Raw genomic sequence first — 23917 nt, forward strand, 5'->3', positions numbered from 1 at the left:
CACAGCCTTTTGGGAGAACCATGTGGTGGCGCCTGTCGAAACGCAAAATGCTGGCATCCTTTGACCCAGCAGCTCTCCTTCTAAGGAATCTGTCCTCAGAACCTCTCATATACTTGTATAACGATAGAAGACTGTGCCCTGCAGAAGCTTCTCTAAAAGTGAAAAGCCTAGATACTCCAAATGCCAACAATAGGCAGATGGCCGCAAAAGCAACGGGATATCCACACAATAGGATTCTCAAAATTAAACTGAATTACCAATGAGTATACCAGGTTTGCACATCCCGACAGGCAGTACGCACACCCACTTTATGCCGCCCGTACTGGAAAAAGGGCACACACAGAACTAAGACTGACATTACCCCCAGCTCTCTCTTTCTCTTTTCTATATTTCGGTGTTGCATTTTGTTTAACAAGCATGTCCCAGTTTTACAGTTCTTTAAAGAAAAAAAAAAAAGCCCACAAAGAAAGGTAAACCAATGAAGAAGGGGCTTCACCTGGCTCGGCCTCGGTGTTCAGCGTACCAGGCAGTAATTCTCTCCTCCCACATTTCCGGAGTCATTTGATACAGATTTATTACCTACCAAAAAACAGAGCAAAATTAAAAACCCACACACAAAGTAAGTTCAGGTATTGTTTGCCATTTTTACAATTCTGCATCATTTTTACAAAACAGCAAAGCTATTTTTATAGAGCTGCACGCAGGGAGACAGTCACACGCAGAGGTGGGCATGTAAACAAGACCATTCAATTGGAGAAGCAACTGAGTTATTACTCAGACCCAGGCGCACCCCTCGTCTGGCAGGGGCCTTTCTTTCTTGTCTTTGCTCTGGGCCAAGCTCCACTGCCAGGGGCAAGGCTTAACTAGCCTTGGGTCTTCACCTGCACAGAAGCAGTCAAAGGACAGGTAAAGGTAGAAGAGGTGAGGAGCATGGCTTTATTAGCCAATGACAGATGAGTGGGGACATAAAATTGAAAGGAGTGAAAGGGAGGGCGGGCCTGCTTCTGTGGCTAATGAACAAGATGAACGAAGCCTAGGATTAAAAACCACAATGCCCACCCCCACCTGGTCGCCTCTACCCACCCTCGCTGTCTGCAGCGCAGTTCCCAAGCTCAACACACACTGTTCTGCCCTCCTCCCTGGGAATCAGTGACATTCCACCACCTTTAAAGAAAGGACCATGCTGGACAAACATGGCCTATGGCCATGCTAGTCTTGGAAATGCCAAACTGACTCCACCAACCTTTGCTTTTTAATATTCTTAACAGAGATTCCATACTCTTTACTCAAAACTTATTACAAAATATTTATAAAAAATCTTCTTGCCACGTACTTCCGATATTCAGTTAGGTTTCTTTTAGAAAAAAGTCCTTCAGTTAGATTTCTTTTAGACTGAATATCTGCTATGTCTTCCCAAACGGGGAATTTGGTGTCTTACCCTTTTTGGAAGCAATTCCTCTTGGGCCAAAAATCCCCGCTTGTGAACAGAGGGGTCGTAATCACCATACTGGAGGGAGAAGAAAGGGAGAGCAGGCGATTTAGATTCTAGAGACAACTGCCATTCTGAACAGGGCTGGACTCACTCTCATTCTCTCCCAGCTCCAGGGAGTAATTCAATTCCGATGACAAGTCAAGATTTCAACCTTGCTAGTTTGTTATCCTTGAATGAAAATACAAATCTGATTATATCTATGAACAGAGTTGCATAATCCTTTAAAGGATGGGAGGGTGATGTGCTAATAAGAAAGGATATTTGTATGGAAATGTGGTCATGTTTTCTAACCCTCAAAGAAAGCAGCCACTTCCAAAACATCAGCTTTTCAATTGAAACAACAAAACACAACTGTGAAAGTTGCGATTAGCAATGTGTGATAAGAGTCTTACCTACAAATGCTTCTAAGTGGCTGATAATTGGAACCAATTGCTAGTGGGAGTTGGAAATAATGCAAGCAATATTTTTAATACCTTTCACTCAAGGCTCTGAAAAATACCTTGGAAAAATCTGGTGTCAAAACTGTCATCTCTATTGTACAGACAGAGCAAGAGTAAAAGGTTAATTGATTTTCCTAAAGCTACAGAGAAGTCACTAGTAGGGTCAGACATAGGCCCTGCATTTTAATTTATTCCTCCAGGAAAAATGACTTGGAAATTTCTTCTCTGATTTAAAAAAAAAAATACTCCTTTCTTTTCTAGAAAACTTAAGTCTGACCAGGAAATAATAAAAAACTAAAGAACATTTAAAAAGAAACTAACCATGAAACATACAGTAGGATATAAAATCAAAGCCTGTCTCTTATCAATTGGCATTCAGTAGCTCTTCTTTTTATAAAAAGAAACCATACTTTAGTATAATCTTCTATAAACATTTATCCTTTTAGCCACCAACATTGGAAAAACAAAGAAAGGTTAGGCACAAGGTGCTGATTCTATATATTAATACCACTAAATTGGGTCAGGATGTTTTGACCACCCTTTCATGCCCAAAGAGCCTCGAGTTAGACTTCTGGTATGTTCTCCAAATGAAATCATCCACCAAACACAGACACAGGATTGAAAGGAAGTGTTCATCATCAACGTTAAATCATGCCTCCTTCCCATATCACCCCGACTGTAAAAGCCTCATGAATTAATATTTATTTTGAATCTTCTCATTATTTTTCAAGTAGCAGGATTGTATTGCATTATTTTTTGAGTGTTAAAGGAATAAATCTGTCAAATTTAAACATTTTAAATATGATACATTTTTGTAACCCTGTTTATGCATTTCTTCATTGAAAAAAAATGAAAGGACCCTAGTTTCTCTCTACTTCTGGGAGGCTTGGAGATGTAGCTTTAACGGTACTCCCTTGGGAGGCAGCCGCGGCGTGAGCATAGGAGCCTGGCTCTGGAGGCAGGCTGCTTAAGGCTCAGTCCCACGTCTTACACTTAGTATAATAGCTATGTGACCCTGGAAATTTTTGTGTCTCACTTTTCTCATCTGTAAAACAGGAATAATAACAGTATTTATCTTGCAGGACCCTTGTAGGGATTAAATGAAATAATGCCCACACGGTTTTATTTTTTATTATTTTTTTTTCCCCTAACCTCCAAGGTAATGGTACCACATAGTTTTAAAAACTATGCTTGACACATACAACCTGCTGTCAAAAGATCTTAGGTCTCTCCAAGTCTGTTCTCTTATTTGTCATGTGACAGAACTGGCCTTAGAGGATCTTGAAAAGAGGGGTCTGGAGTACCCCTCTGAAGTCCTGAGTAAGGCACCCTCTCTCTAAACCTCTCAGCTTCTCCATCTGTATGGCAAAGGTCATAACAACGTCTACCTCATGAGGGAGATGAGAATAAATAGTCAGACAATCCAGGTAAGCACTTAGCACGTGTCTGACTCATGGTCAAAGTCAGGTATCGTTATTATCGTCATCCTCTGCATTATCTATAACACTGGTCACTGTTTGCCTCCCCAGTTTTCTTTGCTAAAGAAAGCACTGTTAGTTGTATTTGCAAACCTCTCAATAATGCTGACCAAACTTTAATGCAAAAGTAAGCAGATATGCAAAGTTAAAGTTGTAAATTCAAGTTCCAAAGACTTGCAAGATTAACAATCTCCATTATTATACTGAGCTCTCGCTACTCCGCTGATCAAATATATTACATCTCAGCGATGCTGAGGTGGTGAAGACCCTGCTGAAAGAACTTCTCCACTGGACTAACTCCACTTCCAACATTAAAGCCACCGTGTCTGCTCTTAAATGCCTCTTAAAAAAACAAAGGAAGAAAAAGAAATCCTGAAGTTGTGGCAGTTGGTGACTATAAAAGATACTACTCCAGAGATAGAGATGGCTGTTCCTCATCGTTTTATGTAACTGATGCATTCTGATAATATAACCGGGGTGAATTTAATGTGAAGCTAAGGAAGCTTGGATTTCAGATCTCTGCACCTGCATGGGCCTGCACCTAATTTTACCTTCATAATCTGGTATTCTTGCATCGAAGAGAATCCCCTAAATTATATAAACTTCAGGCCCCAGAAAACCTGGATCTACCCCGATATAAACCAATTGAATTTAAATCCAAGAAAGGAGTTCACCATTTAAAAGACTTGTGGAATCAATTCATAAGTTGTCTATATATGGGAAATTAGATCAAATGCTCTGAACGAGGTCTCACAAAAACATAAAGATTTGATAATTACAAATTTAGTGACACACACCAGTCACTAAATTCCAGATGGACTGAAGATTCAAACTTATAAATGAAAATCCATAAAAATCTCAGAACAAAATATAGATCATAGGTATAACAATGGTTGGTGAAGCCATTCTAAAAATCACTGAAAAGATACAAAGAAAAAGATTGACAAGTCTGATCTGTAAAAACAGACAAAACGGTGATACTCTTTGTACATGGAGCTCCTATAAATCAATTAGAAAAAGATAAAAAACACAGTGGAAAAATGGGCAATGGCAATGAAGGAAATACAAACTTCAAAAAATCTATTTTTCTATCAGATTAGCAAAAATTTAAAAGACTGATAATTTTCACTGTTAGTGAGGATGTGGAAAAATAGGTATTTTCACACACTGTTGTTGGAAGTTAAATTATGACAACACTCTTGAAGGGCAATTTGGCCATATCTATTTAAATTTTTTAATTGATAAAATTTACACATGTAAAAGTTACCATCTTAAGTGTACAACTCAGTGGTGTTTAGTATATTCAGAATACTGTGCAACCATGACCACTATCAAATTCTAGAACACTTGCATCACCCCAAAAAGAAATCCTGTACCCCCTAGCAGTCACTCCTAATTTCTTCCTTTCCCCACCTCCTGGCAACGACCAAATCTATGGATTTGCCTATTCTGGACATTTCATACACAGGTAAATGGAATCATAAAATATGTAGCCTTTTGTATCTGGCTTCTTTCGCTTAGCATTACTTAAATTTTAAATGCTCTTACCCTTCAACCCAGTTATACCATTTCTTGGTATCTATCATAGAGAAATATTGTTTATATATGCCCAAAGAGGCATATATATAAGGATGTTCACTGCATCTGTTTAAACAATAGAAAAACAACAGGGGGAAAAAAACCCTAAATATCTATCAATGAAGATATATTTAAATTACCTACAGTCCCTCCTTTCTGTGAAATACAGTTCAGCAGTTTAAAAAAATAATGTGGATCTATGTTTTGATAGTTTTAAGTGAAAAGGATGTATTGCAGGAGTTCTTCTGGAACAGCCACCTAAACTAGCCGGGGGTGTGTCTCCTCACCTCCCCCGGCCCCTCCCACACCCGGCACTCTACAGAGCTTATGCAGACTCACAGTCTCTCCAGCAAGTAATGAGCACCAACCATGTGGTTATCCAATTTAGTAATCTGCGCCAGGCGTGGTGGCTCATGTCTGCAATCTTAGCGCTTCGGGAGGCTGAGGTGGGAGGATCACTTGAGGCCAGGAGTTTGAGACTAGCCTGGGCAATATCAAGACCCTACCTCTACAAAAAAAATTTAAAAATTAGCCAGGCATGGTGGCCTGTGTCTGTAATCCCAGCTACTTAGGAAGCTAAGGTGGGAAGATCCCTTGACCCCAGGAGCTGGAGATTACAGTAAACTATGATCATGCCACTGCACTCCAAACTAGGTGACAGAGCAAGACCCTGTCTCTAAAAAAATAAAATGGAAAAAATGGAAAAAACAATTCAGTACTCCCTGACTATTTTATGGTTTTAAAATGTTACCTTACTGTTGCTTTCATTTTTCTTTTTCCTGATTACTAGTGAGATCGAACATCTGTTTGTATTTACTGACCATTCTCCTTTTGCTTCTATAAAGTGCCTGTTTATACCCTTTGCGTCCACTCTTCTATTTGTCTTTTTCTTATAAACATAAGATTTTTTGCATTTAGGTACACATCTTTTGTCAATTCTATGCAATTTGACTTCTAGAAAGCTACCTTAAGGGGAAAAAACTTTTGGACAAGTACACAAAGAATCATACAAAAGGATTTTCAGTCAAGCTCTGTTTATAACAGGGAAAAAGGGAAAACAAGTTACCTCCTCCCAGAAGGGGAATGGATAAACTAGGTTTGTTCATCAGTGGCTACCACACAGCAGTTAAAATCAATGAGCTACATCTACTCATATAACATGGGTACATCTCAAAACAGATGTTGAGTGGGGAAAAAAATCAATGTGTAATAGGCCATGCAAAAAAAAAAAGGATATGCAGAGTATAGCATTATTTACCTTTTACTATTTCACTTTTACCTCCTGGATATTTTTAAGTCGGATGGCTCCTATCCAACTAATCACTACCTGAGATGTGAACCTAACATTCTCTTGCCAGGATGACTATCATAGTCTTCTGAGGGCTCTTCCTGTTTCCCAACTTGTCTCACTCCAATCTGCCCTTCACATGGCCACCAAAGGCTCTGTTTAAAATATAAACCCTTCACTGGCTCTGCATCACCCACAGAATAAAGTTAAGACCTTTTATGATCTGATCCCCTACAGACCTCTCCAACCTCAACTCTTGCCACTCTCTACCTATACTTTACATGTACTCAATTTCTTAACTTAATTGTATTTTGGCACTCTGTCCCTGATTTGCATTAAAGAATACTAAGAAATACTAAGTCTCCCCTCCCACCATTCTTTTCCCTCTTCTAAACGCTAGGAGTCTGCAGGGAGCACCGCAAGATTCGTAAATTACATACCATTCCCTCCCAAAGTCATTTTTAATAAGAACACATTTCAAACACCAAATGGTCAATATAAAATCCAACAGGTGGCTTAAACATTGCAAGATGGTTTAGTGCGTCATGTGACTGGACCAAAAAAACCCTGCCTACACTTCTGATTCAAGTATAACTCAAATTCCAACCAAGAAATATGGTTCTTGTTAACTGAACCATGTGATTAGTATTTGTATTTATACTTTGAGGGTAAGTGTTTCTTTATGCCTTGGAATTAACTGTCTATATCGTTTGAACAGCTGAAATACCGTAATGAATATATTTGTGCATAATTACATTCCATGTGTTAATGAGCTCAATTAGCTTTCCCCTCCATACTTCTAACGTTCCTTTCTGTTTCAGAAGGGTTGTGGAAGAAAACAAGCTGAATGTAATGGTAGGAACCAGTATGGCTTACTGAAAAGCTTGGACTAATGTGATCCTACAAATCAAACTGGAATTTAGTGAAAGGCAGTGCTTGTTACCCACAGACCTCCCTCATGCTAGATGGCCAGGGGTGACAGCAAGGGGCAATGGCAATGTGCCACCATAGGCAGCCTGGACACCAGGGTCCAGGTCCACCAAGGCTCCACTCTCTCATTCCATCCTACTTCAAATCCTCTCCATCAAGAAGGGGACTATAGGCCAGGCACGGTGGCTCACGCCTGTAATCCCAGCACTCTGGGAGGCTGAGGTGGGTGGATCATTTGAGCTCAGGAGTTTGAGACCAGCCTGAGCAAGAGCAAGACCCCGTCTCTACTAACAAAAAAAAAAATAGAAAGAAATTAGTTGGACATATAAAAATACATATAGAAAAAATTAGCCGGGCCTAGTGGCACATGCCTGTAGTCCCAGCTACTCGGGATTAAAAAGAATGTATAAGGCTTGAGCTCAGGAGTTTGAGACCAGCCTGAGCAAGAGCGAGACCCTGTCTCTACAACATATAGAAAAAATTAGCCGGGCCTAGTGGCACATGCCTGTAGTCCCAGCTACTCGGGAGGCTGAGGCAGGAGGATTGCTGGAGCCCTGGAGTTTGAGGTTGCTATGAGCAACGCTGATGCCATGGCGCTCTAGCCTGGGCAACAGAGCAAGATTCTGTCTCAAAAAAAAAAAAAAAAAAAAAGAAGTGGACTATAAACTTCATAAAAGTAGAATTAACATGAAAGTATTGTGACTTTGGACAAATCACTAATCCTTTCCAAGCCTTAAATTCCTCATCAATAAGACAGGCAAAATAATGTCAAGTCTTGTCTTTCAGAAAACACTACACTGAAGATCACACAAAATATTCATGTTATAAAATTCCATGTAAAACTGGAAAACACTATGGGCATGCAAGATCTTATTAATAGCACAATCAGAGATCTCCTTTTAATGTTAACCAGCAGTCATAGAAACTGGACGCATGTCATATAGTAAGCCTTGGTTTCCCGAATGCAGACTTTAAGCCATAGATTACCTTTATTTGTAAGATCCTTAAAATTTACACCGGAAAAAATAGTTAGAACATCCTCCCCCATATGAACCACATATGTTGTCTGTGAATCACTTTCATCTCCAAATTAGTAGGATCCAAATTAGCAGGGCTTTCCTACAGTGAAATCTGTTTAAGCAAACATCTGCTGGTTCCTTGAAAAGTGATTTTTTTTTCCCACAGGTGGCCTTTGAATTTGTGGCCCAAAATCTATGGAAAGAAAATATAGCCTTTGCGACGGAAGCCCTTCAAAGAGAGGTAGTGTCCTTGAGAGCTTGGGTCTCCTCTCAGCTGGGAAGAAAGCATGAGAAAAGGAACTTGACTCTGGGCCAGGAAGTGCTCGGATTTAATGAAAATGACAATGACTGCTTCATCACTGTCAGGGCGATACTGATTGAAAGGACACATTTTCCTGTTACTAATATTCTTGATCAAAGCATAAAAGGCAGCATATGTTTTAGTTGAATTAAAGCCCATTTTCTGTTTTCTCAATTACTCATTATTCAGGGAAGTGGAATAGGGAAGGCACAAAATGCTGTCCCAAAGCCATGAATTCTGCCCTTAGCTTTACCCAAGATCGCCCACATGACCTTGGGCAAATTGCTGAGGCAAATACTTGCTTTAACGTCCGAATCTATGACAGAGTCAACAACTCCCGCCCCCAAGTCTGGTAAATACTCAGCAAATATTAGAGGAGTCATCAAACAATTAAACTGACTTCGGTGTTTCCATTGGTCTGACCAGCATGTACCACCTTTTTTTGCTCCCCCAAATGATAGGCCAATTACTGCCTGGCTTTGGTCTGAAACTATATTAAGCTACCTCAGAAAATGAGCTAAGATGAGTATCTTACTAATTATTCTACTATTATAGAGAAATGGCTTTATGGACACCTGTAATTAAAAAGGAAAATAACTGAAAAGATTATGCTTTAAAATCATGACACTAACGGAGGTGTCACAGGTCTGGGGACATCCTCCTATGCTTCAGTGAAAGGCAGGAAGCAGAGAGGCAAGACAAGGTGCTATTTAATTGAAATGGGAAATCCGAGAGACACGAAGCCCCTTGGGCTGACCCTATAATTGGTGTTATAAAAAAAGGTCTGAGGCCAGGTGCAGTGGCTCACCCCTGTAATTCCAGCACTTTGGGAGGCTGAGGCAGGAGGATTCCTTGAGCCCAGGAGTTGGAGGTTACAGTGGGCTATGATGACACCACCGCACTTCTAGCCCCGGCAACAGAGCAAAACCCTGTCTCAAAAAAATATATATATATACATATATATATATATATATATATATATAGTCTGCAGTGAAAGTGAATGATTTTCATTCAGCTAAACAGATAGCACAACAGGGCTCAGCAGGCCACAGCACCCAGCCACGTGCACAGCTCGCACACCCACTGGGGCGGAGGGTGGATGGAGCAAGGCATTCTCTGAGGGTGTGGTGTAGTCCCCACACACAGCGCAGCTGGTTCTCAGAAGATAGGTCTGAAGTGAGGCCCTTCTGCCCTAAGGCCATGTTTGGCCAAAATTGGAGCCCATAAATTCATTGTTCCTGGTTAATAAAAAGACGAGGCTGATCCAGTGAATGTAATGAACCATATGTGCGTAATGAGATTGCACAGAAAATTCATCTTTCTGAATGAATTCACTTGGACTGAATTCTAATTCATTAGAATGACACACTTATCATTTGTATGCGCATGTGCGTGCACACACACAATTATACAGATGCTGGGACAGCAACAGTGGTTCTCCCAAGTCCCCAAGTCCCATAACATCTCACTTTCTGGGGCAAGTCTTTCTGAAGTCCAGAAAACCCAAAGCGAGAGCAGACAGGAGTGATCATTTGACCTGAGTTCATGCCCGGGAAGAACGCCTCTTTCTTCTCCGCGCCTACCTTGGCCTGGACGGCGTATGAAGCCAGGAGCACCGACGCCTCGGGAGGGCAGTAGATCTTCTCATCTAAAATCTGCTTCTTTACCTGAAAGGCGCAACAAGGGAGATAAGACACCATGTGCACAGAAGCGAGCCGCGCAGGCTGGTCACAGCAGATGGCCGCAGGGTGAGCTAATAAGGGCTGCCAAAGCAGCCTGTTAATGATTTTCTGACAAAGGGTACAGTTTTTTTGTTTTTTTTTTTTTTACTGATGCAAACAGGTTGAGAGTTCAGTCACTGAGAAGTTATTGGTAAGATGGCTACACATAAAAACCTCTTACCTCTTCTCTTCATGGTCGATGCTGAAAGGTAAAAACAATCTCCGTGGTTACAACAGAGACAGCCATCTGGGCTGTGACAGAGAACTGTGAATGCGAGAAGTGTCCGGAGTGGCTCTGGGGGTGACTGCAGCCTCGGCCCCCGCTGAGCACACGCAGCACTAGAGGAAATGGATCTACTTTTAAGTCTTAACACACGACAAAAGTCACCAAGGCCACTGAGTTATGACTGCAGGAAAAAAACCATCACTTTCAATGTGCTGCTCTAAGGAAAAAGGAAGCAATAAAATGTGATCGATTCAACTTTTAAGTACACGTGAGGTCCAGGAAATATAATTCTTAAGCCATAATGTTGAATTAACATATTTCATGGCACTTAATTTCTTAGAACGGTGCAGCCTGTGATGTCCCAAACACAGAGGCAAGAGAGCCGCATGAAGTGGGGGCAAACTGAGATAAACACAACAGGAAAGCCAGCTCTCTTTTCACAGATGTCAACAGTCACCAGATTCATAAAAGGAATAACTTTTGTCTTGCTCAGTCATAAAAACACCCTAACATTTCCATATGAAGGAAAATCAAGCCAAAGTCACATGAGGGATAGACGCTGCTTCCAAGTGCTTACCAGAAAGCCATTTCTATAACGCTAGGACGTTCTGGGACCTAGGAGATCTTTATGTGGTTTCACTCAAACATAAAAATTCTACTCAGGTTTTAAAACTGACTTTACCTTCTTAGACAGAAAATGAAACCTGAGATGTTTCTGAAGGAGTGCAACTTTCTAATCCCCTGGTTTCTTTTCAAAGGAAAAAAAAAGACACACTACAGAAAAACTGAAAGGTCTTTCCTTTGACAGGAAAATGTTGGAAAGAAATTTGCCATCTCCTATATGTACATGTATGTTTGTGTGCGAATACCGTAGCCACCTCTGGGAAATCATGTAATTAGTGCCCCTGCTCCCACCTTTTACATTACTGACAATGGGTACCTCTCAGCACACAAGCAGCCCCCGTGTCACAAGCACACAAGCAAAACTGACAAGGTTTTCATGCTCAGACTAGTCCCCCTCCCTGTGCCCCTAGATGGTCAACCTGTAATTATGAATCTCCTAATTTCTTCAATTCAGTGGAGCAATTACTTACGGAATGCCTACTGTGCACTCAATGAGCCTTGCCTTTAAGGGGCGTACAGTCTAATGAGGGAGTAAGGGAGAAATAAGACAATTACAGACACAGAGTAGCATGAAGCATGATGTCTGAACTACCACATGCTCAGGATAAATCAAGTGTCGCTGGAATTCTGAAGTTCTGTCTTAATGAGAACAGATTTCAAATTTTTGAAAGAACTACTGCTTTATAAGACTCTCTTTAGCCTTCCTTTGCAACTACTGAGTACTTTTTTTTTTTTTTTTTTTTTTTTTTTGAGACAGAGTCTCACTGTGTTGCCTGGGCTAGAGTGCCGTGGCGTCATCCTAGCTCACAGCAACCTCAAACTCCTGGGCTCAAGCCATCCTCCTGCCTCAGCCTCCCGAGTAGCTGGGACTACAGGCATGTGCCACCATGCCCGGATAATTTTTTTTCTGTATGTTTTTAGTTGTCCAATTAATTTCTTTCTAATTTTTAGTAGAGACGGGGTCTCGCTCTTGCTCAGGCTGGTTTCGAACTGCTGAGCTCAAACAATCCTCCTGCCTCGGCCTCCCAGAGAGCTAGGATTACAGGCACGAGCCACCACGCCCGGCCACTACTGAGTACTTTTAAGTTAGCTAGAAGAAAACGGGATCTATCTTCAAGGAGGTTTTATATTAGATAGCCACTTGTATCCATTATTCACCATCACACCTTTGCAATTCCATCTGACACCAATTCTCATCGCTCAAGAATAGTTCTGTTCTGAAGATTGTTTTCCATTATACAACCAAAGGGGCTCACTTTCCAGAGGCAGAACATTTTTGCAATGTGAAGGTGTTTGTGGTCAACTCCAAGGGGTTAACCTAGGTTGATTCTGCAACCAGGCTGGGCAAGTTCTCTCAAAATTTGAGGGGGTAGCATGGACTGGTGTACCTGCAAGAAGAATAAATGTTGTGTGATCTCCTGAACCAGCTCCTCTTCAGCATTCTCAGGATAAAATTTGGCCAGGAAGTGAAAGGTGACTGGTTCTTCCTTTGAAACATCATGATCCAGCACCTGCAGAATTGGGGGACAAAAGGCAAACACACTATGTCGGCCCCTCTTCCCACCATGCTACTACCATCAAAGAAACCTTTTGCACAGAGTGCATACAATTTTTTGCCTGCTAAATTCATCACATTTCGCAAAGTTCATGATTCTACAGTTTTAAGCATTCACAAAGCCGTCCATAATAACAAGGGGTAATATTCATTTCCCATGGTGTTTCTTAACCAAATTAATCAATATCCTCAAGGGGCGAGTACATCTAAGACTAAGGCACAAATGTTCTCAAGGCCACAGAAATAGTTAAAAACTAGAAATGTATCACTCAAAGGTCTTGGGCACTGTCCTTTATGGTAGGCTGAAGGTTTTTTAATTTTCTAGAGTAGTAGAAACTTCCTTTATTCTTTTTTTCTCAGTGCCCACCTCTAACATTTAGGTGCCTGTTAGGATAAAGCTTAGAGATAATGAACTAGATCTCTGTGAAATCATCTAAACATTAACTGAGCAATAGAAGTGAAACATGTCTTTCATGGCAACCCTTACTTTCAAGGAACATCCAGAGATGCCCCATAAAATGCTTGGAGCACAGTCAGTAAACCACTGCCTTTAATCACCTAACAATTCCATCCACCCCCTGAAAAGCTTGAATCATCTGTTCTCCAGAATGAATTTCATTTCAGGACATAAACATGCCATGTGACAGGCCACCAGGCTCCATTAACATGTGTCATAATGTATTTCCTTTGAGCAGCAGGTTCCATGGCTCCTGATGCCCCCCAATCTAATATCCATTTGGCCAACACTCAAGTATGATTTAAAACTCACTTTGCTGATAATCATAAAAAACATACAGAGAGTTTTAGTGTCTTAGACACATAATTCTCCATGCTCCTGCTCCAATTCCAGGTGGCAGTGCCCAGGAGATTCAAAATAAACCTGATTTAGGACACCCTCTTGGATGCTGGTACCCAGCAGTACTTTGATGTTCATGATCATGAGCACTGGGAATTACCACTTGAAACTTAAAACCAGCAGGAATTCCGACGTGAAGATTTAGATTACTGTGTACACAGGTGAACACAATTTGAGCACTTAAACTTCAAGTCAAACTGGTAAAAGTGGCCAGGCACGGTGGCTCATGCCTGTACTCCTAGCACTTTGGGAGGCCGAGGTGGGAGGATCACTTAAGCCCAGGAGTTCAAGGTTAAGGTGAGCACAGTGAGCGATCATTGCACTATTGCGCTCCAGCCTAGGTGACAGAGCAAAACTATTTTTATTTTATTTATTTATTTATTTATTGAGACAGAGTCTCACTCTGTTGCCCTGGGTAGATTGCAGTGGCGTCATTGTAGCTCCCTGCCACCTCAAACTCCTGGGCTCAAGTAATCCTCTTGCCTCAGCCTCCCAAGTAGCTGGGACTACAGGTGCGTGCCACAATGCCCAGCTGACTTTTCTATTTTTAATAGAGACAGGGTCTCACTCTTGCTCAGGCTGGTCTCCAACTCCTGCAAGTGATGATGATCAAGCAATCCTCCCACCTCGGCCTCCCAGAGTGCTAGGATTACAGGTGTGAGCCACTGAGCCCAGCCAAGACTCTGTCTCTTAAAAACAAAACAAAACAAAACAAAACAAAAAACTTTGCCTTCTCATGCATGTTTAAAATTAAAAAAAAACAAAACAGTAAAAGATAAGAGGCTTTCAGCTTTCAATGTTTATCATGCCATGTATTAGATATAACTCCAATTACAGGTGGTACCATTTGGGGTAAGAATTGACTGACTTCGAGATTCAAGCGTCTTTTAGGAGTTACTGGTGAAAGCCCATGGCCCTGCTCCCCAGCTGTCTTCATGGTTAGGTAGGCAGGAAAGTAGGTAAGTGTGTCTTTGTGTGAACACATAAAACCACACAGAAGGCAGTCCCCTTAGGCAATATCCATTTCCAAGCCATATTAAAAGTGCTAAGAGGCCAGGCTTCTCCACCATGCCTCAGAAGCCCCAGACAATCCCAAGGACAAAATGGACATTTTTCCTTCGCCACAGGACCAGGCACTCTTTATGCCTTAGATCACATTAATGATTAATTCAAGTCAGGTAGTGGTGTTTCTCAAAAAGACTTCCAAAGATTCCCTAAAGAACATGAACCCCAAAAGAATCTTTCAAAGACATAAATTTTTTTTTTAAGTATAAGATAATGGTAATTTTTATCCATAAAACCTGACTAGTAGTTCAGTAAACTCAAGGGCATAAAGCCAGAGGCAATCAGGTTGGTGACAATGGGTAAAGAAGCCAGGGCTGGCAGCAGTTTCATCCTGGTAAGTCCTGCTTGCCTAGGAGAGCCCATGCGGAGTAGGATATTGGTAGCAACTCCAGGACCCACTTTCTGCACGACTTAATTCAGGAACTCGCCCCCTTCTCTGCCATGTAGCAGTAATGCCCTGATAAAGAGCAACTAAGTTAGGTCCCTGCCTGGGAAAGAACTGGAAAGCACACAGCAGCCCCACTGGTTTCACAGGGTTGCAGCCCGACCTTCTTGTCCATCTTGAGCCAGGCCACTGTATCTTTGATTGTGTACTGTAGTCCAAAGAACCAGGTTTCCCGGAGCCCCAGCGTCCGGCACACCAAATCAAATAGGTCCTTCCCTTTCCACTTCATCTGCAATAGAATAAACCAACAGGGAAGGACATTGTGAGCAAAAATCATAATATGCTCCCACAAAAACAAACCTCTTTTCTGCAGTCTCTGCTCTCAGATTCTCAAATGTATGGATGACACCAAGATGGCTGATGAGCACTGAGTTCCTAAATAATTTTAAAGCTTCCTACACAAACCCACGAGTGGGAAAATACCAATTAGAGCTTAATGGCTTAATCACTGCAAAGCATACACAATACCTCCCTTGGACAGTTCCTTACAGATCTTAATATCCCCAAAGCTGCTAATTTAGGCAAGCTGGTAAATAGGCATCCTCATTTAGGAGAGTCTAGCCTCTCGAGCTAACCCAGGGAGATGGCTAGCTTCTAGGGACATTAATTTCCTTGACATTTTGGTGATCTTTTTTAAAATCATGGCTCTGTCCTTTCATAAAAGGCTAGTGTTTTGTATTTTTTTTTAATTTAAAAACCGGTTTCCATAAAAATAAATAAAGACTGGTTTTACTAGAAGTTTTTTTAAATATGGGGGAGAAGTTGTAATCAAAGTCACAAATCATGGAGAAAAAGAACCATAAGAGACCATACAGTCCAATCACAGGTCTCTCCTACCACGGTGATTAACTGAGGCCAAAGGGGAAGCGACTCGCTCACAATCACACAGAGCAATTTCAAACTCTTGGTATCTAAATCCAGTGATGAATAGACACCAGGATACTGTAGTGTGTTTATCTTATAGCCTCATTTTCAGAAGCACCTGAAGCAATGGCTGCTAAACTCTTTTCTCTGCTATTCAATCTGGTAGCTGGAAAAGCAAGTTCAACATCTTAATAGGGGAAGAGAATGCCTGGCAGCTTAGTAAATGTTGCCACCTAGTGGCTTTCAAGCTAAATCACCGAGGATGTTCCCATGCTGCTCAACCATTTAGGGGCCGACTGCCCCCTCCCAGCCCCAGCCACTCCCCCAAGTATCAGATGGACATTCAAATACACACTCGAGGGCGGTTATGATCACAGGAGACACATTACAGAAACGGTGGTCTGATAAGAGTAATCGTTGGATTCAAATACAAGGTTGCCAGACATGAGAAGAATGAGACCCTCAGCTGCAGAAGCATCTGTCCTTCTGCCCACATTAGAAATCTCCACCCAAAGTCCCAGCACACTGAAGATGCATAATGAAAAGGAATAGGGAAAAATTTTAGGGTTAGAGACTTGTTATAAATGCAATAAGGGAAAAGTAAGTTAGACTTCTGATATCTGACCGGCTTTTGCTGAAACCTGATTCTACAGGGGAGTATTCAAGCAGGCCTTCTGTTTTTAATACATGTGAATGAACAGTGTACTCTCTATGAGGTACTCGACAGGAAAGCCCATCCATTCTCTGTGTTTGCAGTCAAAGCCCAGCAAAGCAGAAACCTAGATGAAGAACACCAAGACCGCAGCATATCGGCTTCTGTCCTTCGCTGGGGCTGCTTCTCCTATCCTTCCTTCAACCTCTGCCCCTGTCCCCTCTCTGGCTATAGTGGGAGCCCTGGAACGCTACACAGATTGAGGTCTGGAGAGATTATTTTGAGTAGAATAAAATGAAATGATGAGTTTTACCTTAAAAATATGATCTCCTTCTCCCTTTTCTAAGGCTGAATAATGGGCACACCCATTTCCCAGCCTGACAATAGGACAAAGGGGTTTTTTTTTAATTCACGGCAGGTTTTAATTCCTACAGGCAGACTTCACTGAAGAAATGTTATTTTGGAAAATGAGAATCTTCAGGATGCTGATTATCCTCTTGTCTCTATTTTAAGCCAGCACATAGTATATAAATTATAAATGACTACCTTGCTACAAGATAATGTAACACTAAAAAACAGGCATTAACTTGGAAAAGTTAAACACGCAAGGGCCAAGAAGATCAAGGTAACGATTCCCAATCTGCCGTAACTCACGGCCACGGCCAGGCCAGACTTTGGCAAGAAAGTGCTGTCTGCAAGTGGGATGTGCAGGGAATTGAAACAAAAGCTGCCAAGGGAATGATGAGTGAATTTCCCGACTTAGGAGTTTAAATCCTCCAACATGATATTGTATTAATGCAGTTTTCCTGTATTCCCTTCTACTGCATGCAAAACTATCTTTGTTGAATGCAAAAAATGTCTTTGTCCCTGTGAAGACAAAGGGAGAAGTGAATAAATTTTCACATCAATTCAGAATGCCCTATCTTAGATTTTTTTTTTTTGAGACAGAGTCTGGCTCTGTTGCCCTGGCTAGAGTACCGTGGCATCAGCTTAGCTCACAGCAACCTCAAACTCCTGGGCTCAAGCGATCCTCCTGCCTCAGCCTCCCAAGTAGCTGGGACTACAGGCATGAGCCACCACACCCGGCTAATTTTTTCTATATATATATTTTTAGTTGTCCAGATAATTTCTTTCTATTTTTAGTAGAGATGGGGTCTCGCTCTTGCTCAGGCTGGTCTCAAACTCCTGACCTTGAGCGATCTACCTGCCTCAGCCTCCCAGAGTGCTAGGATTACAGACGTGAGCCACCACGCCCGGCCAGATTTTTAACTTTGACACAAAAAATCAAGGCCAGAAGTAGTGGCTCATGCCTGTAATCCCAGTACTCTGGGAGGCTGAGACAGGCAGATCACTTAAGGCCAGGAATTCAAGACCAGCTTGAGCAATATAGTGAGATCCTATTTCTACAAAAAATAGAAAAATTAGCTGAGTGTGGTGGCGCATGCTTGTAGTCCCAGCTACTCAGGAGGTGGAGGCAGGAGGATCCCTTGAGCCCAAGAGTTTGAGGTTGCAGAGGGCTATGATCATGCCACTGCACTCCACCTGGGGTGACAGAGCGAGACTCTGTTTCAAAAAGAAAAAAAAAAAAAGGTAGAAAGCCAAATTAGGAAGACTGAGCAAGCCTCATATATTTTGGGAAGGGCATGTTGAAATTGAAAGGTACAACCTCGTTTAGTTAACAACATGCTGAGGTTAGATTTAACAAAACAGAAAAATTTCTCAATTGCCTAAAGACAGAACATTTTATGTTATAAATGGAGTTAGGGCTTTAAAATCAAATAGGTTCAGGACGTCTCTACCTGGTTTCCTCAGGCACCTTAACTTATCTTGTCTAAAACTGAATTGCTCATCTATTCCCCCCAGATTTGCTGTTTCTCCTGTATTCAATCTCTCCTTTAGTGGAACCACCTGGTGCCCCAGCCAGACACGCAGGTGTCCCTCTTGCTTCTTTCTCCTTTGGTCTCCTGTGCAGGCACCAGTTCTGTGACTCTGGCCTCCTTCCCATTTCCCAGGCTGCCTTCTCTCCCTCCCACTGCCTTCCTTATGGCAGGGGCTGGCCTCCTTTCTGCCCTTTCTGCTCCAGGGCTCCTTTCCTTCAACTCCTTCCCTACATTGTTGTCAGAGCACATCCAGAATGCAGGTCTGCAAAGAATGCAAAGACTTCATGGCTTCTGGCTGAAGTCCACCTGGTCCCACATGGAACCCCATTTCCACTACACCCCCTTCTGAACCCAGGTTGTTTGAACTCTGCCAGATGACTTGCAATTTCCTGTAGAAAGCACAATTTTTTTTTAATTTCTTTTGTAGAGACAGGGTCTTGCTATGTTGCCCATTGCCCAGACGGGACTTGATCTCCTGGGCGCAAGTGATCTTCCTGCCTCAGCCTCCTAGGTAGCTAGGACTATAGGCACACATGTACCACCACACCTGGCAAAAGCATGATTTTTTTAAACAGACTTACTTCCTTCTCTCCTTCGTCTAACTCTCATTTGTTCTTTAAGGCCTTCTCTGACGTGGGTCCTTGCCTGTTACTTCTACAGAAACGTTGCTTCTGCCATTAGTAGAGTCAGTCAGTGTGCACCACGACACCCGGCTAATTTTTTTCTATTTGTAGTTGAGAAAGGGCCTCACTCTTGCTCAGGCTGGTCTCGAACTCCTGATCTCAAGCCATCCTCCCACCTCGGCCTCCCAGAGTGCTAGGATTACAGGTGTGAGGCACTGCACCTGCCGGGTTTCTACTTTTTAACAAAGAGCTGTTGGTCATAGTTGTTCCGGGTGGCTCTCAGGACACCCTGTGGAAGGGAGGTCTTGAGGTATGAACAGGGCCTCCTGGGTGCCGGCAAGACTTGCCGGAACGTAACCATGCTTGTCGTCAGTGTTATCACCCCCTTGCACTGCACTGTGCTGACGCTGTGAAGTGACTCATTGTCATCTGAACGTCTCCCTAGATTGTGGGCACCTCAGAACAAGGGCAACATTAGTCATCTTTCTACTCCCCACAGTGCCCAGGCGAGTATGTACATACAAGACATGGCAAACAATGGCTGCCCAAAGGAACTGACTTGACTACTTCAAAAACCCAAGGCTCAAAGATGTAAAGCAAAATTAACCCCAGGCATCCACTTCCTCCACAAATATTTAGTGAACACACATTGTGTCCAACCACGGACCAAGGTGCAGGGGACAAATGGGGAAGAAGACACAGTCTCCACTCTCACGGGTCTAGGACACAAACCATCTGGGAACAGATAATCACCTCCCTCACCCCACACACAAAAATCAACTCCAGGTGTGGGTTTTCAGCACTGCAACACTTTTGAGGGCTGTAGGGACCCCCGGAAAGGGACCGCCTACCTTGGAGGGGTAGGGAACTGACATGTAAACTGCCTTGTGGTGGGAAAGAGGAGCCAAATGGAGACTGGGCTTGGGGAGCAAGCAGGGCAGTATGTTCCAGGTAAAGGGAACAGCATATGCCCAGGTCTAAAGGCAAAAAAGAGTTCAGATGTTCCTTATAGGAAATGAGAGTATGGAGTCCAGCTTGACTAGAGAATAGAGCCTTTCGCTGCATTTGCGAAAGGTCCAAAACTACCACCTAAAACCAATTCTTTGTCAACCATCGAACTCCACCTCTTTCATCTGAACCAGAGAACACAGTTATCTGGTGACTATTTTCTCCATTCCCAAGAATGGAACATAACTAGTACCATTCTAGCAGCACAGGAGAGAAGTTAAATTGTTACATACGATGGATACCTAAGGACATTAGGGCTTAATTCTTTCCAGGAACTAGTTTAAAAGGCACAGAGAGGCTGGGAGTAGTGGCGCACACCTGTAATCCTAGCACTTTGGGAGGCTGAGGTGGGAGGATCACTTGAGGCTAGGAGTTTGAGACCAGCCTGAGCACAAGCAAGACCCTCTCTCTACAAAAAAATAGAAAAATTATTGAGTGGTGGCACGCGCCTGTAGTCCCAGCTGCTCAGGAGGCTGAGGCAGGAGAATTGCTGGAGTCCGGGAGCTGGAAGTTGCAGTGAGCTATGATGACACCACTGCACTTCAGCTGGGGCAACAGAGCAAGACCCTGTCTCAAAAAAAAAGGCATATAGATAAGTAATGGTACTACCATCAGTATGAATCTTAGCACTGTCACTGTGTGACCTTGGGTAAGTTATTGAACTTCATTGTGTGTTGCAAAGGGGATAATAAATAGAACCTGTCTTAGCAGATTGGTCTAAGGATTAAGTGCATTAACACATTTTAAAAAGCCTAAGTAAGATAGTGCTCGGCCCATAGTAAATAAATACTCAGTAAGAGGTAGTTATTGTTAATTCTAACCCCACCTCCTCTCCTAGATTCTCAAGTGACGCTGTTTAAAGCCGCCCAGCCCTGTTTCACACCAAGGATGATGGATGACAGATCGGAAAGGGCATCATCAATTCTCATTGAGCTAACCACACAACCACTCATTTGACAGAACTCTATTGAGCGCCCACTACGTCCTACTCGTTGTGTTCAGCACAGGAAATAAATGATGAATTGAGGACAAGACACTGTCCCTGTTCATGTTTGACAGGGAAGACAGGTAAATGGATCACAAAAACACAACCTGGTACGTGCTAACAGAACAGGGTGCTGTGGAAACACAACTTGGGCCTGGGGTTCCGGGGGGTGAGGTCTTTCCGGAGGAGATGCTGTCTGAGCTGGGTGTTGGAAGCCAGGTGGTAGCTGGGATGTGGGGAAGGGGCTGACAATAGGGAGGTCATGCCAGCACGTCGGAGGGAACAGCATGTCTGCCGCTTGGTTCCAAGCTGTTGCAAAGTGAAGGAATGTTCTTTGCACTTTTCTAGTATCTGACAAACAGCATAATTATTCTATCTGCAGTACCGAATGTTCAATGCAGTACTGAGTGTGCAGCTTCAGCCCGATGCGTGTGACAATTCTGACTCTCCTCGCTGATCAGGAACCAGGTCGTTCCGCCACTGGTTCAGAGTAGTGTTGCACCTGCGACAATACCTGTGGGGCTCTGAGAACCTAGGAATAGAGGGATGAGTCTCAAGTTTATTTTCTTGTTAAAATATTTCCTTTTCTGACACCTTATGCTGGCACATAAGCCTTTCAGGCCCTGCGCTCACACTACTTAAAGGCCTTTTTGTTAGGGCTTATAATTTTTCCTGAGCAGGTTGCCAACAGAACAGCTCTTGGTTCTGATTAAATGTTCATTTAAATCCATCACTTTCCACTCAGCTAAAATGTTCAAACTACTCTACCTCTGCCCCAGTTCCCTGCCTCATCTCGGCCTAGTGAAGAAGCAGAGGCTAAGAGGCAGACACTCATTTTGCAGAAGGAAAAAGAGATGAAGATGGTTTTCGGGGAGAAGAAAGGCAGGAAGGAGCACAGATCTGGATGGACTCTGCTGCGTGGAAGCTCCCCCTCCGCAGCCTCGTCCTCCAGGTGCCCTTCAAACGGAGGGGCTCACGGAGGGAGTATGGAAGTACGATGCTTCTTGCCCTTGTGGCTGTTCTCTCGTTACCTTAACAGGCTGCAGTGCTATTTCATAGATATATACGTGTGCCTATATCAAAGATAGATGTGTATGAACTTTATAAACAGGACTAAGTGCTGTCGGCTTGTTATTTTTTTTGTAGGAGCTGAATTTATGAGCTTTACCCAGAGTAAAGTGCTTGTAATTTATCAAACCCAGAATGTTTTAAGTAAATAGCACTAAGCACTTATGATCCGCAGCAGGAATGTAGCTGTAATGCGACACTTTTCTGTTGTAGGAAGCAACTGGCACCAATAACCTGCAGGACTGATTGGGGCCTATTAACCGGGGAAGTATTACAAATAACATCAACTGACAGTCATCTTACAACCGGCCAGGTTTAGAGTCAACCCTAAAATTGCCATTTCCTTTTGCTTTGGCAGCCTTCACCCCGTGTTTCTCCTACTGCTTTCTTTGGGCCACGCAGCCATCAACAACTGGATCCCTGTACTTGCTGATACCACAGTGCAGGGTGAGTAGGAAACTAGCCACATGATGGGAAAAGGCCGCAGCTCAAAAAGGACAATTCTCTTGAAGAAAGAGAACTGCCACCAGGCACAGTTGGCATGAGCCATCCCAGCTACTCAGGAGGCTGAGGTGGAAGGATCACTGGAGCCCAGGAGTTTGAGGCCAGCCTGGGCAACATAGCAAGACCCTATCTTTTTGTTTTGTTTTGTTTTTTTAAAGACAGAGTCTAGCTCTATTTCCTGGGCTAGAGTGCTGTGGACGATTATAGCTCACTGCAACCTCAAACTCCTGGGCTTAAGCAATCTTCCTGCCTCAGCCTCCTGAGTAGCTGGGACTACAGGCACATACCGCCATGCTTAGCCTTGCTCTGTCACAACTCTGTCTCAAAAAAAAAAAAAAAAAAGAACCCACAGAGAAAGTTGAGCTTTACAGAGAAGACTCAAATATGGAGAAAGCTAAAAGAGAAACAATATTCCATAGAGGAATACTAGAGGGCTAGATTATCAGCCATGTGAGGAATGCTATTTGACTGGCTGTCTACTCCACAGAAGATGAAAGAGAACTGATGAACTCGGCATTGGTTTATCAGGGTTTCTTCTAATTAGCTCACAAGATGCCCTAGCATTTGCCATAAAAATTGTCAAAAGGTTAGCTCCCTTATAGATAAAGCAACAGAAGGAACAGCACCTGCCCAGGCTCGAGACATGTGCCACGTGTTACCATTACTTCAGAAACAGAAAACCAAGTATGAATATGATCTCCCTCTCAGTGTTTATCCATAACTGACATTTGCAGTCCTAGCTGGCCTACGAGAACAGATTTACATTATAGAAGACTTGAGAACTTAAACATGCTAATGTACCAGATCCAAACCTAAATACAATTTTTATTTGTCTAGTTTTAAAAAACAGATGCCAAATACCTCAATTGGCAAGATAAACACAATGGAAACAGTTATAAAAATAATTTTGCTGTGCAGTAAGTGAATAATGAATTCCATTAAAATCTATTCTGATTAATCAAAGACAATAAAAAAGTTCAGTAATGTGACTATAAAACTGACACTCCCAACTCAGGGTATGGTATCACCACACCACAAAAGCAGTTCTTGTGGCTCATGATTAAACCGCAAAACCATCATGCCGTTTCCTTTTACGATTAAAGGATACACCACTCTTTCTCAGCCATTATCTCTCAACATGAGGGAAAAAGAGATCCTCCAAATAGAAACAGGATCACAGCAAAAAAAAGATTCGTCTCCTCTGCTCTACGAATCCTGAACCTTACATCCCTCATCTAAATTTGGGCAAGATTTCACAAACCTGAAACCTCCTCTTTGCAAAAAATCCCAACTCTAATCTCTTGCCCTGTCAGTT

General features: G+C 42.6%; 1 protein-coding gene across 4 annotated transcripts in view; it reads right to left on the reverse strand.

The window, feature by feature from the left end:
* NF2 (neurofibromin 2 (merlin)) overlaps window positions 1-23917 on the reverse strand; it is an 80461-nt gene that overhangs the window by 36432 nt on the left and 20112 nt on the right. For all 4 annotated transcript variants that reach the window (XM_012644161.1, XM_012644158.1, XM_012644159.1 and 1 more), the window contains exons 2-6: window positions 15122-15247; window positions 12486-12608; window positions 10110-10193; window positions 1439-1507; window positions 497-579 (exon numbers count right to left, since the gene is read on the reverse strand). In XM_012644161.1, the coding sequence (XP_012499615.1) occupies window positions 497-579; window positions 1439-1507; window positions 10110-10193; window positions 12486-12608; window positions 15122-15247 (485 nt within the window). The remainder of the gene's footprint in view (window positions 1-496; window positions 580-1438; window positions 1508-10109; window positions 10194-12485; window positions 12609-15121; window positions 15248-23917) is intronic.

This window comes from Propithecus coquereli, unplaced genomic scaffold (genome assembly GCF_000956105.1).
Source record: "Propithecus coquereli isolate 6110/MARCELLA unplaced genomic scaffold, Pcoq_1.0 Scaffold206, whole genome shotgun sequence".
In the NCBI taxonomy this organism is placed as follows: domain Eukaryota; kingdom Metazoa; phylum Chordata; class Mammalia; order Primates; family Indriidae; genus Propithecus; species Propithecus coquereli.